Consider the following 18,139-nt stretch of genomic DNA (forward strand, 5'->3'; position numbering starts at 1 on the left):
CATGAACTGCCTTCAAGTCTGTTCTCGAGGGCTTGTCTTCACCAATAGATTTTAAATCTTAAATGTGTCCTACAGTTTGACTTTGAAGAAAAGCCTGTTTGAATTAATTTTCTCTCCAGCTTAGCAACATACAATCCCTGGCAAAAATTATGGAATCACCGGCCTCGGAGGATGTTCATTCAGTTGTTTAATTTTGTAGAAAAAAAGCAGATCACAGACATGACACAAAACTAAAGTCATTTCAAATGGCAACTTTCTGGCTTTAATAAACATTATAAGAAATCAGGAAAAAAATTGTGGCAGTCAGTAACGCTTACTTTTTTAGACCAAGCAGAAGGAAAAAAATATGGAATCACTCAATTCTGAGGAATAAATTATGGAATCACCCTGTAAATTTTCATCCCCAAAACTAACACCTGCATCATATCAGATCTGCTCGTTAGTCTGCATCTAAAAAGGAGTGATCACACCTTGGAGAGCTGTTGCACCAAGTGGACTGACATGAATCATGGCACCAACATGAGAGATGTCAATTGAAACAAAGGAGAGGATCATCAAACTCTTAAAAGAGGGTAAATCATCACGCAATGTTGCAAAAGCTGTTGGTTGTTCACAGTCAGCTGTGTCTAAACTCTGGCCCAAATACAAACAACATGGGAAGATTGTTAAAGGCAAACATACTGGTAGACCAAGGAAGACATTAAAGCGTCAAGACAGAAAACTTAAAGCAATATGTCTCAAAAATCGAAAATGCACAACAAAACAAATGAGGAATGAATGGGAGGAAACTGGAGTCAACGTCTGTGACTGAACTGTAAGAAACCGCCTAAAGGAAATGGGATTTACATACAGAAAAACTAAACGAAAGCCATCATTAACACCTAAACAGAAAAAAAACAAGGTTACAATGGGTTAAGGAAAAGCAATTGTGGACTGTGGATGATTAGATGAAAGTCATATTCAGTGATGAATCTCGAATCTGCATTGGGCAAGGTGATGATGCTGGAACTTTTGTTTGGTGCTGTTCCAATGAGATTTATAAAGATGACTGCCTGAAGAGAACATGTAAATTTCCACAGTCATTGATGATATGGGGCTGCATGTCAGGTAAAGGCACTGGGGAGATGGCTGTCATTACATCATCAATAAATGCACAAGTTTACATTGATATTTTGGACACTTTTCTTATCCCATCAATTGAAAGGATGTTTGGGGATGATGAAATCATTTTTCAAGATGATAATGCATCTTGCCATAGAGCAAAAACTGTGAAAACATGTCTTGCAAAAAGACACATAGGGTCAATGTCATGGCCTGCAAATAGTCCGGATCTTAATCAAATTGAAAATCTTTGGTGGAAGTTGAAGAAAATGGTCCATGACAAGGCTCCAACCTGCAAAGCTGATCTGGCAACAGCAATCAGAGAAAGTTGGAGCCAGATTGATGAAGAGTACTGTTTGTCACTCATTAAGTCCATGCCTCAGAGACTGCAAGCTGTTATAAAAGCCAGAGGTGGTGCAACAAAATACTAGTGATGTGTTGGAGCGTTCTTTTGTTTTTCATGATTCCATAATTTTTTCCTCAGAATTGAGTGATTCCATAATTTTTTCTCTGCTTGGTCTAAAAAAGTAACCGTTACTGACTGCCAGGGGTTGTAGTTTGCAGGCACACAAAATATTATGTACTATTGAGTACCTTTCTTTTTTCTGAGAATATCTTTTCCTCTCCACCATTATTGCATATTTAATAAGGACCAACCATTTTTCCCAGTCCATAACACCACCAGCTGCCAACACCTTCTAATCTAGACTGTGCTTCATCCACAGCAGTGATTGACTGTGCTTCCCTCATGCTTCTATGACTTTCTCCTTTCTCTCTACCAGTTCAGTGTCATTACTGTGAATCTTTCCATTCTTGCAGCACCTGGCATGCAAGATGGCTTTGGATCTCCTGACCCAGGAGTTTGGTATTCCAATAGAGCATTTATATGTCACCTACTTTGGAGGTAATGAGGATGCAGGCCTGGAGCCTGACCTGGAGTGCAGACAGATCTGGCTTGACTTGGGGTGAGTCTACATTCTGAAGCAGGAGAACTGCATAATCCCAGTGCACCCAGGTGTAAATGGATACCAGTGTTGGCTGGAAAAGTAACCTGTGATAGACTAACATGCTGTCTAAGGGCCCCTTCACACATAACATGAAAGACGCAGAAACCGGAAGAAGATCCGCGAATCAAAAACTAAATGGGGAACCGTGAAACATTCCACGTGCTGTCGGGAGGTATGCACGGTCACACAGGTGTGCATGAGACCGCAGCGACGGTTTCATGCACACTCGTGTTCACCAGGGCTGTGAAAACTCTGCGGGATTCCGCGGATTTCATCATGGGGAGGGGGGGGGGGGGGGTGTTAGTGATGTACTCTTTAATCTCTCTTTTGAATTCTTAAAATGCTTATCGCAAAGTGTTCTGTTTTTTGACAACATCGTGTAAGTTTTATAAGTTCGCGGACACTGATCTGTGTCTTACAGATACCAATCAGTTTCCTCGGATCTGCGGAGTTTCGCAGAGGAAAAATGGCACTCAAAGCGTAGCTGTTACGACAGTTGTCGTAAAGCAGGACTGGTTGGTTGCTGCGGCGACACTGTGGCTCCTTTATTATGCTTAAGCTAAACTTAGCATGTGGATATCCCAAACTTCTAGAGCTTTCAAGTTTTTAAAAGATTTGTGCAGCATGTCTGTGTCACGGAGCGACGTCACACAGAGCGAAGATGGTGAGAAAGACTGTTTGAAAAAGTCTTATAAGGACAAGAATCTGTGGAATTGTTGCTGGCTTCATCAACACACATGAAAGATAAAAGAAATGGGAAAAGTGAACTGTGATATCAGGAAACATGGTAAGAATTTTTCTCTCCCTGGAAAATAAACATTCTGCTGTTCAAACAGGATTTTAGACAAGATTATGTGACTTTTTTCACTATTCTAGACTTTCTTTCATTGTAAAAAAGACATTGTGGCTTTGAATGGATTTAGGCTGCGTGAATTTACACAAGAATATGTGATTTTTTTACTACAAGGTATGTTATTGATATTTTACCATGATTTTCCAAATATTGTACAAGCTTTAGCTGTGGTTTTTGAAATGCTGTAACAGTCTTTTCAGTCTTCATAAATTTCATGTAGTTTAATTGTTCTGAGTTAATGCATAATTTGGTTTACAATTAAAAGGAAAATCATTCCAGGTCCTACATCCATGTCATATTCTGTTATTTCATCATCATCACTGACAGGTCAAATAAAAGGTTGAATGTAGGATCATTTAAATATCCACTAATTTTGAGATTTGTTCTTCCAGGAGATGCTGAAAAAGTATCATTAAATAAAAATTGAATTCTGGGGCCCCACAGGGCCCTAGACCCCGGCTCCTGGGGAGCTCCCCCCCCCCCCCCGACCCTCTGCAAATTTTCCTCAGATTTCACAGTTTTTATTTCACAGCCCTGGTTCACACGCATGAACACAGTGCGAGCACGTAGAAAGTAGAAACACAGCAGCAGAGGAAAAAAACAAAACATAATAATTCATAATTCTTAATTCCTGTTACGCGCCGTGATCCACTGCAAATGTGATGTATGTTTTAAGTATTACAATGTGGGGAAATCCTACAGTGACATGCGCCTCGCGGGGGTGTCTGTGGGGTGATTTCCTGCATGGCATGATATTCACCAACAATGTGGTGCACTGGTGCAGTGGTCAGCTGAAGCAATATGTGTTTTAATTTATTTCCACGTGAGGACAGCCTGCCGATGTCCGTGCTTCATGCTGTAGTTATGCGACTTCATATCCTACAAGCCAGTACAGGTGTTCCCAAGCTGTGACTTGCGAGCACAGATATCTAAACAGCTGCACGTCGCCTCTGTCAGCAGACCATGGCAGCTCACAGGAAAAAAAGGCTCACTCTCTGTTGCTTCATTCTGTGATTTCTATTTTATGTATGCAGGCGTTGACATTAAGGTTTTTAGTGTACTTGTCCATAGGACAAATAACCCTGGCAGTTTACTTTTCCTATAGGAAAAGCTGGTTGTCTGGACAACCCGTGAGTGAGATTCAAATTAAATATTTATCACATATACTTGGCTCTGACTTGTCACTTAATAAAAAACTGTCATACTTCTTTTGTTTGTAAGTCCTTTAACTTTAATATTCCAACATAAGAACTGCAGCTGAAATAGAAAAATCATTACATTTCAACATTTTCTGGGACTGAGATTCAGATTAAATATTTATCATACCTATTTTCCTTCTTTTAGTTTTTAGGCTTTAGTGTTCTGCAGTTTTATTTCAGAAGATGTGGCAACATAAACGGTTCATCTGTGGTAATACAGGGAGACACTTATTAACATTTTATTGTTTTTTCAAACTTTTAGAACATACACAAAAAACAAACTCTTATAAAGAAGGAAAAAAATGCACAAACGTGCAGGAAAAACTGAACAATGCAGACTGATTTGACTTGTGATTTTTGAAAATAATAAGCAGTAACTTTGAAATAAATGAAACTTAGAACTGCAGCCTAATAATTTTGAAAAATAAAAATCAGCAGCTTGTATTTTTATTCATACTAGATTTCATTTCCACTTTTTTGTCCTCCTCAGTAAAGTTTTGTGCTTGAACATAAAACAACTACATTAAGTCATCTAAAATAAATATCTGGAAAATAACAGCCTGTTAACGTTCAGTTCTCAGCTGCTTTGTGATTTCTGCTTCTGAACATCACTGCAGAGTTTCTCCACATCAGTTTTTTTAATCACACGTGTGTGATTTTTATTCTGTTCATTCATATATTCTCATTTTATGAAATTTTGACCAATTTATTTCATCTCATATTTTCACTATCTATAACTGTCACCGACACGTACACATGGTGTCAACAGGACATACCGTCAGAACAGTCCAGAGAGAAATAAAGGCAGTGCCACAGTTTAGTTTGTGTTGTTTTTCACTCTGTGCTCTGCGCGCCCCTTTCCCGCCCCATCTGTCTGATGTCTGTGTTTGTAATTTAACACCTTGCGTGCATGGTCACGTCCAGCTGACAGGCGCTGTATGTCCACAGCAAAGCGTATGAGCAAAGCGATCAGACAAGAATGAGTTTATGCCTTATTTGTGTTATTTAATCTCCACTCTTTCTGTCTGTCACGTAAACTACAATTTACATGGTGGAAGTGACATCAGTCAGCCAGACCGGTTTTACACCATGCCGCATGCTCAGACTCTGGCTGGTCCTCATGTGATTGTCTTGCTGCGTAATTATCAGCACGTGATAAGGGCATGAGTGCCCGCCCACACATATGCATTGTGTGTTCTCCAGCTCGGCTGCAGTACGCAGCGGTCAGCTAATTCAGCAGTACACTGTGCTGGACAGTGGCCAGACTCCGGGGCGTGTGACACCTGCAATTTGGCTGACACCTGCCAAGAGGGGGATCGAATGAGCATGTGCAGGGCACTCTCTTTTTCGGCCACTGCAGTGCGTGAATGGTTGTGGCGACAGGTGTACAAGGCGTTAGAGGCGGCTCCGACTTTTCACGAATGGCATACAATTCCTCCTTCGTGCGCTAGACGGCTTCATTCGTGTTGTGTGAAGAGGCCCTAAGGGAAGTCATAGACTCTCATTCACTTCACGCTATAGGGCAATTCTGTCATGGAATTACAATAAAAAAGCCTGTTACATTTAAAAAAAAAAAAAAAAAATCCTAATTCTATTACCGTATAGCAGCAGTTCTCAAGTATTTTGGCATAAGTATCCCCTTTTGTAATATTTAAAGCCAAGTGCCCATTTTTTGGGTTACAACATTTTACTTTAAAACACTATGTTGCCCAGAGTTTGAAGGCATAGCCTAGCTGGTAGAGGGTCACCAGTTTGAGTCCTGAATAAGAACACTGAAATGGTTCTAAAAACAATACAGCCATGGCCTTGTTAGCAATTGGTGCGCTGCATTGTATTTTTAAAAATATAATGTGAATATTTGCCAGAAGGTTTCACTTGCCACTTTTTCCACAAATGTGTGATCTTAATTTTTCCTGTAGGGTCAGAATAGTGGGAACAAGTAATTTTTAGCAGATGTTAACATTTTCTTCCATCTAATTAAATTTTCATAGTCTTGCAGTTGCATGACAGCTATGAAATGTCACATCATGGTGTGAGTAAAAACCACTGTATCACAAAAACGTGCCACAGAAAATATTAATCTGTGCTAAAATAAATAGGTTTTCGAACTTTAGTGCTTCTGCTTTGTAGGTATATGCTAATTTTGATATTGTGATAATGCTGCAGGATAAATACCTGTGAATAAGTTGCATTGATTTTTACATAGTTTGTTTTTCTGTATCTCAGGGTAGAAGAACCACGCATCATTCCAGGCAGTATGAAGGATAACTTCTGGGAGATGGGCGATACTGGTCCCTGCGGCCCCTGTAGTGAGATCCACTATGATCGCATTGGAGGGAGAGATGCTGCTCACCTGGTGAACATGGATGATCCAAACGTCCTGGAGATCTGGAATCTGGTGTTCATACAGTTCAATAGGTAACTGATTTCAAAAGATGGTACCATGAAAATTACGTTGTCAATACACATGTCCAGGTCTCTGCAATAATTTCTTACTCACATAAGAAATTGCCTATTTTTAGTTGTCATTGTACATGTTTGTTGATCAAACTGATAATCTTCACACATTAGGATTGGGAACATAATTATCTGCTTTTTACTGAATGATCATATAGTTTGTAAAATTGCCTTGTGGGACTTAATTACCTCTTCACACTAACACCTTGTGCTCAGAGTTTTGATGTGTTTAGGCTGCATTAGCTCTCTGTGTTGTTTTATTCCTTACAGCCAAACTAGATTTTTAATCTGATTTCTCAGTCTTTGTTGCTGTTGTGCAGTTTAGAGGGGTTAAAATGACTTTAAAGTTTGCACAATTGTTCAGTATATATACGAGGTCTGTTACAAAAAAGTATCCGACCTTTTTATTTTTTTCAAAACCCTGATGGATTTGAATCACGTGTGCTTGCATGAGCCAACCTTGAACCTTTGTGCGCATGCATGATTTTTTTCACACCTGTCGATTGCGTCATTTGCTTGTAAGCAGCCTTTGTGTGAGGATGGGTGTAGTCTCTCGTCGTTTTTTCTTTGCAAGGAAATGGCAGAACGACTGGAGTAGCACAACTGCATCAAATTTTGCCTGAAACTGGACGACAGCCAGGTGGAAACCATTCGGATTATTCAGACGGCTTTCGGTAACGATGCTATGGGCATCACACAGATTAAGGAGCAGTACAACCGGTTTAAAGACGGCCGCACAACGGTGGAGAGCGAGCCACGCTCCGGGTGGCCATCAACATGCTGAAATGACCTGATCATTCCAGAGTGAACGCTGTGGTAATGCTGGACTGTCATGTGACTGTCCAAGAAATTGCGGAAGAGGTGGACATGAGCACTTCTTCGGCACATTCCACTGTGACAGAAGATTTTGCCATGAAAAGAGTTGCAGCAAAATTCATGCCGATGGCTTGGGCACGAAGCTGATGGTGGAACAAAAGCGCCACCGTGTTGAAGTCTCACAGGACGTGGTGTGACATGCTCACCTCTTCCACAATTTCTCGGATAGTCACACGACTGAAAAGCCACCGAAAGCCATCTGAATCTTCCGAATGGTGGAAGAGGTGGGCATCATTTTTCGGAGTCCAGCATGTCCTGTGAGACTTCAACACTGTGGTGCTTTTGCTCCGTCATCAGCTTCGTGCCGAAGCCATCGGCATGAATTTCGCTGCAACTCTTTTCATGGCAAAATCTTCTGTCACAGTGGAATGTGCCAAAAAAGTGCTGATGTCCACCTCTTCCGCAATTTCTCGGATAGTCACACAACGGTCCCACATCACCACAGCGTTCACTTTGGAAATGATCCGGTCATTTCAGCATGTTGATGGCCACCCGGAGCGTTGCTCGCTCTCCACCGTGGTGCGGCCGTCTTTAAACCGGTTGTACCGCTCCTTAATCTGTGTGATGCCCATAGCATCATCACCGAAAGCCGTCTGAATAATCCGAATGGTTTCCACCTGGCTGTCGCCCAGTTTCTGGCAAAATTTGATGCAGTTGCGCTGCTCCAGTCGTTCCGCCATTTCCTTGCAAAGAAAAAAACGACGAGAGACTACACCCATCCTCATACAAAGGCTGCTTACAAGCAAATGACGCAATCGACAGGCGTGAAAAAATTCACGCATGCGCACGAAGGTTCAAGGTTGGCTCATGCAAGCACACGTGATTCAAATCCATCAGGTTTTTGAAAAAAAAAATAAAAAGGTCGGATACTTTTCTAACAGACCTTGTGTGTGTGTGTGTGTGTTCATCATGTGAAAGCTCCTGCTTGGAACTGTGGTTTATTGTTGATATAGTTTTCTTCTGGTTCATGAACCTTAGCTGTTTGTCTTCACTGGCAATGTGGATAAAGCAGCACATCAGTCAGCTGACACAAACTAGATCTCTTAAACTGCTTGTGCACGCAGTTGTTTCAAGACACACAGAATCTGTATTGGTACATCTGCCTGTTTGGCAGAAATCTACTTTTGGAAAACGTGCATCGGGCTGCTTTTACATGTGTAACGTATAAGTGAACCATCTGCCCAAAGGGAAATAGAAACCCATCATTGTACTTTTGCAACGTGTGCAATCAAACAGCTCCACATATTAAAACCGAAAAAGTCAGCTTAGCTAGGCAGATGTGTAGAGTGGATATTGTGGCATTTATAAAAAGGGTCTTCTCACTGATCCATTGAATGTTTGGACACTTGAGTTTATATTAATGTTCTAATCATTTTGTCGTGTTCAATCATCAGAGAATCAGAGACTGTCCTGAAACTGCTGCCTCAGAAGAGCATTGACACAGGTATGGGTCTGGAGCGCCTGGTGTCTGTACTGCAGAACAAGATGTCCAACTATGACACTGATCTCTTTCTTCCATACTTTGACGCCATTCAGAAGGTAATTTTTAATGCCTCTCATGTAGGGATGTGAATCTTAAAACAACTCACGATTCAATTCAATTCCGATTCTTGGGGTGACTATTCGATTGAGAATCGATTTTCGATTGAAAGAGTTCTGAGAAATGGCTATGTTACTTAAAAAAATGTTTAAGAAAATACAGCTTTACAAGGTTAATCAAGTGATTCTAAAGATGTAAATGTACTTATCTGCTTTGCTCGTTCAGAGTTGGCTGGCAGTTTAGTGAAGTGATGGAGTGTGCGCTGGTCAGTAGCTTGAAGAGACTGGTTTTTTTTGGGGGGTTTTTTTTAAGCTCTGTAGCATGTGGGCTTGCGGATTTGAAGTGTTTCTGATGTACTTGACTTTCATTTTTCAGATTTTGCACACTGCATAAGTCATGTCAAGCTCCTTACGCAGCAAATAATAAAATCCAAAATGCACCCAAACATTTGCCTTCAGCAAAGACGTGCCGGCTGAATTAGCTGCTCTTCTGCAACTCACAAATGTTTGAAGCACTCTGGACCCTCTCCTAGTGGGGACGCTGTAGTACAGAGGCCGTTGCCTGACAAACAGTACACGCAGCGAGTAAGAAAGAAAATGTTAAAAAAATGCTTTTTAAAAATCGATTCTTGGACATTTTATCGATTCGGAATCTTAATAAATAAGAATCGCGATTTGGACGTGAATCAATTTTTTTCCGGAACCCCTACTCATGATTTTATACATAAAACTTCACAGGTTTAATGATGTTAGAACAGTTGACTTTACCTAAAGGGGGGCATCTTCCGCACCTCATTTGCCATAAAGCAGCAACCACAAACGGCATATCATCTGTCGGCAAGCTAGAAAAATCTAGCAGATTGATTTAGCTGATTTAATCTATAGGAAAGAATGTAGTGGAAAAGTTAAGTTTTTAATTTCTAATTATCTGGAACCTACAAGTATATAGTGGCAGAATTGACATGCTGTATGGTCAGTTCTTTTTATACTTTGGGTACTGAGGTGATGAAACAAATTCATGTTGTAGGGATTGATGGAACATTTAAAAAATGTTTTTGTTTGGTTTCAGGGAACAGGTGCTCGGCCTTACACTGGTAAAGTAGGTGCTGAGGACACCGATGGCATTGACATGGCCTACCGTGTGCTGGCCGACCATGCCCGCACAATAACCATTGCCCTGTCAGACGGTGGCCGGCCTGACAACTCAGGAAGAGGGTGAGACACAACCCCCACCACCACCACCAGGCAGCTGTTTTGGCCGGAGTTGCAAGCTTATCCTTGTTCCTACACCATTCCGGGATGCGTTTTGTATCGACTAGGAAAATCCGAGCACCATGGTGTTTGCGCTGAGCCATTTTATGTAATTGCGTAGCAGCTACTGCATGCAGAAAAACATTTCTTCCAAGTCTGCACTGCTTCTCTTGCATGCAGTATGCATATTTGTATGTACCATAAGGCCTTACTGTGTACAGCATGTATGCATGCAAGCGCACGCAAATGAACATCATAAATGTCCCCTTCACGGAAATTGCAGGTCCCCGGGGCATTTAATGGAGTAAATACTAGTGACGTTACGCTCAAAGCAGATGGCTCAACACAGTATTGATCTTTCAAAGCAGAAGTGTTGCTTCACCCTGCGAAAAATCATGCGACTCCCAAAATGAAGCCTCATTACGTCTCACTCGTATTGGCAACGTGAATTTGAATTCAGGACGAGAGTTATCAAACTCTTGTAGTACTTATAAATGGACACAATCCCTCTATACTTCATGGGTTTTAAAAAGTAGGAGAGTTTTGGCATGTGTTATTACTATAGTTTCATTGATTGACAACCAGAGTGAGAGAGATTTAGGTCAGATTAGCATTAGATAAACCATCATACATTTATACACTCACATTGGCACATAGACATGCAGACATTATACATACTGATTTACATGCTTGCATACCTACACATACAGAGAAAGATTAATAGGTTAGGTAGGGGATAAGTGTAAAGTGATTGTGAGAAAGTGTTTGTGTGATAATCTGTGTTGTGAGTGTTTGAGACTGTTATGCTGCGTTCACACCGGGCGCGACGCGAGCGACAGCAGCGACAGGTTGCCATGTAATCCCTATGGAACGACGCGTTTTGGCGGCAAGTCACGCAGCGCGACGCGATGGACGCGAATGAAGCGATGCGAGTGAAGCGATTTTGAGCGATTGGCGCTTTTGTGGTGCGATATTGCGGCAGATGTCGCCATATTTATTTTAACTATGAAATGCTTCAAAACACAAAGCTTCAGTTTCCTCATCGGTAGTGGAGTATTTAAATAATGTGTAGGTTAAAGTCTTTCTACAATATGATGGCTGCATTAGAAAAGAGCAGCTATGGTTAGTGAGTGAAATATCTTGTTCAGCAGGAGAACAATTTCCTCTTTTCTTAGTTGTCTCCATCTTGTTTTACCTTAAACTCTAGGATATGATCACAAAAGGCTTTCTATAAAAAGGTAGATGAACAGCTTTTGATTTGGCTGTGGAATTTTTTTTTGCTTTTGCTTTAATTCTTGTTGATAGTACGTTGTAACTTCCCAGTATTTGCAGTTTTAACAACTTCAATCATGATCAAACTTCTTTGAATGGGATACTGTATGTAACTATGTTTTGAAACTTGTTTGATCATGCTCCATCGGGGTAAAAATTTTAAGCTGAAACAGTATTTGTTGTGGTTTTTGTTCAAAGTTGAACAGCTCTATCATGTCTGGCTGAGAGTGCAGCTCCTTTCTTTTGTTTTTGGGCAGGTTGCTAGGTCTGCACTTTATATGCCACCCTCTTAGGAGGCAAGATGGATTAAACCGTTGCATTTCCTTTTTGCACTTTTTTGGATAATGCACAATCGTAGTAGGATGGCGCCCTGTGGAGTAGCCCTGCTAAATGGGTTCAGACAATGGTCAGATTTATTGATTCAGGCAATTTTTACAACTTTCTTGTTTTGAATGTGTCTACTAATGAGCATATCATATATTTGGCTGTGGTGTAAAACTGCATACTCTGGATGCCACATTTTTTTCAAACTGCAATACTTCAGTGTTAACAGTTTCTGGCAGTAATGCTCTGCTCCCCCCCTACCCATCATTATCTTTAGGTATGTGTTGAGAAGAATCCTGCGTCGTGGAGTTCGTTATTCCTTTGAGAAGCTGGGAGCTGAGAAAGGTTTTTTTGCTTCTCTGGTGGATGTTGTGGTTGACTCTTTGGTGAGATTACCCTCTTAACTTGCGTTGTTGTTGTTCTTTTAATTGCTATCCCAGTTTGCTGCTTACAACACTCTCTGTAACAAAAGAATAACTTATCATGTGCACTACATCAGGAATTGTGTAAAACAGGCAGTGCAGGTTTTTTTTTTTTTTTTTTTTTTTTTTGTGCCATCACTTTTACTGTCATCTCTCTTCTTAATATGACGCATGCACATAACTGGTACTGGTGCTTGTGCGTGGTAAAAATACATGATGTGCAGCAGGAAACACAAGGGAAGTGCTTCTATTCATAAGAGGAAAGCAGTGACAGATTGTAGGAAAAGTGTTTCCCTTTGTTGTGTGTCAGTGATGTTTAGCACACACGAGCACCATGAGTACCAGTTATGTGCACCCCTGCATTATCATTTGTTTTTTTATTTTCCATTCCTCAAATTTTGTTTTGTTCATCAGGGCGATGCATTCCCAGAGTTGAAAAAGGACCCAGAAATGGTGAAGGATATTATTAATGAAGAAGAGGCGCAGTTCCTCAAAACCCTCACTAGGGGACGTCGTATCCTTGATAGAAAAATCATGAGTCTGGGTGAAAGCAAAACTATCCCAGGTAAGTTGCGCATTAACATGGCAAGTTTTCACTCATACCTGTACACATTACTGGCTCTGGCCTTGTGCTTTTAGGCAAATTTACTGTGTGACATATCTGTATCCCTTTTTCCTATCTGCCTTTAAATTAGGACTCGCTTCCTTATCCTTCATCTGTCTTCAAGATCCTTTTCTCTTCTACACTGTTTTCTCTGTGTAAGCATTGTCTGTTGGTGATATTTTGCAGCTGTTGTCACTGTCTTTCCACAGCAGAAGGTGCCGTTTGGGGAGTAGGTGACGGGAGTTACAACAGTATTGATAACTCACTCGCTCTCAGTCACCCGCACACAGTGGGAAGGCGTTAAAAATCCTGCTGGATTGTCATGAGAGTATACTGTTCATTTTTTTTCCAGCTGTGATAGACTGCAGAATTTTACTATTTTGGAAGCGGTAATACAGTAAAACTCGCCTAAACCATCATCATATAAACTAGATACTCACACTCATCAGACAAAAGCAAAAGCCCCAGTGTTTTTCGATGGTTTTCCATGTAATAAACACTGTATAAACTGGATTTTGTACAACTGATTTTTGCTGTCAGTGGACAAAACATCCCGTCCCATTGCAATGCATTTCCATTAAAAACCCTTTGCATGTACCGGACAGAGTAGTCTGGGATTGCCCAGTCACAATAGATGTACGAAATGAAGTTCAGCATTGACACTCGTTGATTCGAGGAAAGTGGCTACAGTATTTCCTTGATTTAAAGACCACCCGTTTAATTTTTTTCAAACCGTAGTCAGACCCAGCGCCTAATTGAGGCAGGCCATAATTCAAGGCCGGCGATTATTAACAGAATTCTGCTTGTTGCCTGCACTGTAATATAGTGTTAAGTTTCACACATTCCTGGGTTTGGCGAACCAAAGAGAACCGCTTTATATCAGAGTACTCTGCGTGGCTGCAAACCTGTGCACCTGCTAAACGATAGAGACCGCAAAGGCTGATTTCTCACTTTCCAGGTTTCACTCCTTCCTCTCCTGTCACATTTTAATAGTTTTTGCAGTCTGCACGCTGATTACATTTTGATCATGGATCAAATAGGTTTATCAGCAAACATGACCAACTTTACAACACGTTGGAAAAAGATGCTCAAATGACCTGCAATTCATGGAGGGAAATTGCACGTACCATACCATTGGTTTGGAGGTTGATGATTGTATAAAGAAGTGGAGCACATTGAGGGTCAAATTAATCCAGAAAAACCTACTGTTCCTGTGATAAATTGCATTAAGACACCCACCAACGTGACAGAAACCTTTTAAAAGGGCATACCATCGTCACTGCATGGTTACGGAGTTGTAGAAGCATAAATAAGGCTTTAGGATTTTAAGGACCACTCCACGGCAGACTTAGAAACACAGAGTGACTCAATCAAATGTAATCTTTTTAATGCACATAATGTCCGGCGCTTATTTAAGGCAGGGGTTTGTTTATTTATTTATTTTCAGACAAAATTTTGACCTGGCCATTAAATGAGGCAGGCCACTATTCTCATTTTCAGGCATTTAATCGAGGAAATATGTAAGCCTAATTGGTGCTGGGGATTCCCCAGAGATTTTCTGGCGCATTCTGACTGTAACTAATCCGTTACATACATATAACGGATTTTGTCCCTTTTATACATGTAACGGATTTTGATTGTAACGGAAAAAATTTGCTGGTCCACCTGAATCCATTATACGTGGGTGTTACTGTGTGTATATAAATATAAAAAAATAGAACTGAGCCTTTGTATTATTTTTACATCCGATTTCTGATTCATCAAAGTACCGATTGTGGTATTTCAAGGACCAGCCAGTGGAAACAGTCATTGAGGGTTTTTAGAAATGCTGGCTTCAGACCATACAAAGCTGATGTCTTTCTGTGCATGCAGGTGACACAGCATGGCTTTTGTATGACACCTACGGCTTCCCTCTGGATCTGACTGCCCTCATCGCAGAGGAAAAAGGGATGGCTGTGGACATGGCTGCTTTTGAAGAGGAGAAAAAAGCAGCACAGGTGAGGAATTTTAAAGAAGGCTGGTGGATGTGGATAAAATGTAATCTAGTCTGGTTGTTTGAAATTTGCAGTGAGTTCATTTTGGGGGAACTTCACCAAATGTTTTGTGTCTGCATCCATGGGTACGGTTTCTTGTCAGCATTCTTCATGCACCTGCTTTTTGAAAAGCTATCATTTGCGCAACACAATTGTGCTGATCCCTTATTGTTAGATGTAATATTTATTTATTTTGCAGTAACATTTCAGTATTTGTTGAAATGGCAGTCAGCATTTTAGTGCTCTTTGCTGCAGTGATTTATATTTTCTGCCTCTGACGTCATGTCCACAGAGGTGACAAGTTTACAGTTACACCTTTAAACCCAGTGCCAGGTTTTGTTTTTGTATTTTTTTTTTTGTTGTTGTTGTTTGTTTTAATGGAGAAAAATGCAGTTTAAAATGGAGATTTAAAGTAAAACTCTTTAGAAAAGGCGCAGGTTACCATGAATAAAATGGAAGCAGTTGGCTCAAATTTGTAATTTTGGAGATGCTGGGTTTTGCATCTGAACCCTTTGTATTTTGTATGCAGAGAGGTGTATGGTAAGAGTCAAGTGTCACAAAGATGAGACCCACTGTATTTATTTTGACCTGCACTGCATAATATTGTTTATCTACACCTGATACATAGATCGTGTGTGTGGTAATCATTTTGATAGAGTTGATGTTTTAAGTGTCAAAGATACTAAAATGATGCAAGTCTCCTCACAAGTTTTAGGCTGTAACCGAGTAACATGGCGGTGTTTGTATGTGCAGCTAAAGTCCCAGGGTAAGGGTGCTGGTGATGAGGACCACATCATGTTGGATATCTATGCAATTGACGAGCTGAGAAACAAGAACATACTCATCACAGATGACTCTCCCAAATACAACTATACCTCAAATGAAAATGGCAACTACGGTACTTCCACAGGCTTCACTGTCAATGGGACTGCTGTATTTTCAGTGCACTTCCTAATCTGACCCTGTTCCTGTTGGGTCAGAATTTCAGCAGGCCTCTGCCACTGTGCTGGCCCTGCGCCATGACCGTGCCTTCTTTGAGGAAGTGACCACCGGGCAGGAATGTGGCGTGCTGCTCGACCAGACGTCCTTCTACGCTGAGCAGGGTGGACAAATTTTTGATGAGGGCTACATGCTCAAAGAGGATGACAACTCTGAAGATGTAAGTACAATTCATTTTAGGAGAACTATGATAGCAACAGGTAAATGTGCTTTGTCTGGATTTTTAATGAACTGCAGTGGTGGCGTATGAGAGTATTCAGTGAAGGCACCATGCATGCAACATAAATTTATTTTTTGATTTTGACTCTTGAATGCTAGGGCATAATTTTGGGTAGGGACGCTAGGGTCACTTCCCTACCAATATTCAGCCCCCTACTGTATAATCACGACCAATAAAACCGCTGTCCTCCATTATTATGGCACATAAAGGGTTAAATGTATGCCACTGCTCGAAGCCCCCTCTTTAACGTAGATATCCTTGTCTGATTAGCAGTGATGCCGGTCTAATCTGACCACTTTTTTTAGTAACGAATAATCTAACGTGTTAATCTTTCCAAATCAGTAATCAGGTCACTGTGCGTTGCTATTATTTTTGCATTATGGGTCGAAAGCAGCATTAAACTTGGTCTGTGGGCAGGGGGTCGGAATTCGACAGAGCTACACACTTTAAGCGAGCTGTGAGCTTTTCATCCGCGTTGTTCTGCAACGGCTACAACTCGTCCTCACCTCTTAAAGCACAGTGACAGCACACCTGCACTGAGCTTTACAAAGACATTTTTATGCTTTTTTTTTTTTTTTTCTCCGAGCCGCTCCGTATCTGCTGCTAAAAACAGCTGATCCTCCGCAACGCGTCAACAACTAACACTATTTTCCACTCAAATGCACCTAAACTCTCTTTGAGGATCACATGATGTGAAAATGCAATAAAACTTTCTTACCTGTAAATCTGGTCATGTTTTCTGCATAAATAAATGTTATCCATTCTTTGTGCTCAAACACCAAAGCAGGGGCGAATCCAGATGGAATGGGGGCGTGGGGTAGGGATGTGCCCCCCCACAACACCCCTAGATTAAAGGTCCAGTTTTGAAGCCTTTTTTTTACTACAACTACTAATACTACTTAAAATAATAATAATTTCAACAAGTAAAATGTTTAGAGAGAATTTAAATATTAGAAAAATGTTAGAATGAATTTAATAGTTACATTTATAAACAATGTAGGTTAGAAATTGCAAGTTTTACTGTTACAGTGCTGTCAACAGTTAAATATGAGGTCAAGAAAGAGGTCTTTATTTTACTTTTTATAAAACAAGTATTTATTTTCATTCAAGTCAAAGGGTGACTATAAAGAGAGTTTTGGCAAAACAAGTATCAGTCATGTTGAGGTGGCAGAGGGTTGTTGTCGGCAGCTGGGGAAAGTAACTAAAAAAGTAACTAGTAATCTAACTTAGTTACTTTTCCAATTGAGTAATCAGTAAAGTAACTAAGTTACTTTTTCAAGGAGGAATCAGTAATTGGATTACTTTTTCAAAGTAACTGGCAACACTGCTGATTAGCTACGCATTTCTCGCTAACTTGGTTGGCTATCCCACTTGTCACTCCAAGCAGCACACTTCCCACATTAGCCGCGACCACCCATCAACCCCCGTCCACCCCGCCCCTATCGCTCTCTCTTGAGCTAGACTTCGTGATATTTGGTAATGGATATTATATATTATATATCTTGTTTCCCAAGAAACAAGATATTCGTTCATTCTTCACAGTCAGGAATGTAAGTGCAGGGTCTCCGTCAAGCTTTAAAAACTAAGCAAAATCCTTTTCATGAATGGAAACCCTTCTTAAAAGCATTAGGCTGCTTCTGCTCTTTAAGCACTAGGCAGGTTTTAGCAACATGGCAGGACGCATCGTTAGAGCTAGGCTACTGCACAGTTGCAGGGAACTTATTAAAAGACTGCGCGGGCGGACACAATAACAGACAAACGGGAATCAATTCATTCACGAATAGGGATTGGTATCGAGAACCGGTTCCTTTCGGGTATCGTTAAGAAATGATTCGATCCACCGACATCGATAAGCTTTTTGCTTAACGATTCTGTTATCGGTCCTTCAGAGTGGCCGTTATTTTGGGGGGTGTTTGTCAGGAAAATGATCATTTCTCTACATTGATTACGGACCCTGCAGTGGGTCCGTAATCAACTTTTCT

The 18,139-nt window shown here is 40.8% G+C and overlaps 1 protein-coding gene across 4 annotated transcripts in view; it reads left to right on the plus strand.

The window, feature by feature from the left end:
- The window catches only part of LOC117516073 (alanine--tRNA ligase, cytoplasmic-like), a 54,244-nt gene that overhangs the window by 12,958 nt on the left and 23,147 nt on the right, over positions 1-18,139 (plus strand). For all 4 annotated transcript variants that reach the window (XM_034176952.1, XM_034176953.1, XM_034176954.1 and 1 more), the window contains 9 exons: positions 1,921-2,066; positions 6,387-6,578; positions 8,888-9,032; positions 10,102-10,247; positions 12,157-12,265; positions 12,716-12,866; positions 14,778-14,902; positions 15,692-15,836; positions 15,919-16,097. In XM_034176952.1, the coding sequence (XP_034032843.1) occupies positions 1,921-2,066; positions 6,387-6,578; positions 8,888-9,032; positions 10,102-10,247; positions 12,157-12,265; positions 12,716-12,866; positions 14,778-14,902; positions 15,692-15,836; positions 15,919-16,097 (1,338 nt within the window). The remainder of the gene's footprint in view (positions 1-1,920; positions 2,067-6,386; positions 6,579-8,887; positions 9,033-10,101; positions 10,248-12,156; positions 12,266-12,715; positions 12,867-14,777; positions 14,903-15,691; positions 15,837-15,918; positions 16,098-18,139) is intronic.

This window comes from Thalassophryne amazonica, chromosome 8, assembly GCF_902500255.1.
Source record: "Thalassophryne amazonica chromosome 8, fThaAma1.1, whole genome shotgun sequence".
Lineage (NCBI taxonomy): Eukaryota > Metazoa > Chordata > Actinopteri > Batrachoidiformes > Batrachoididae > Thalassophryne > Thalassophryne amazonica.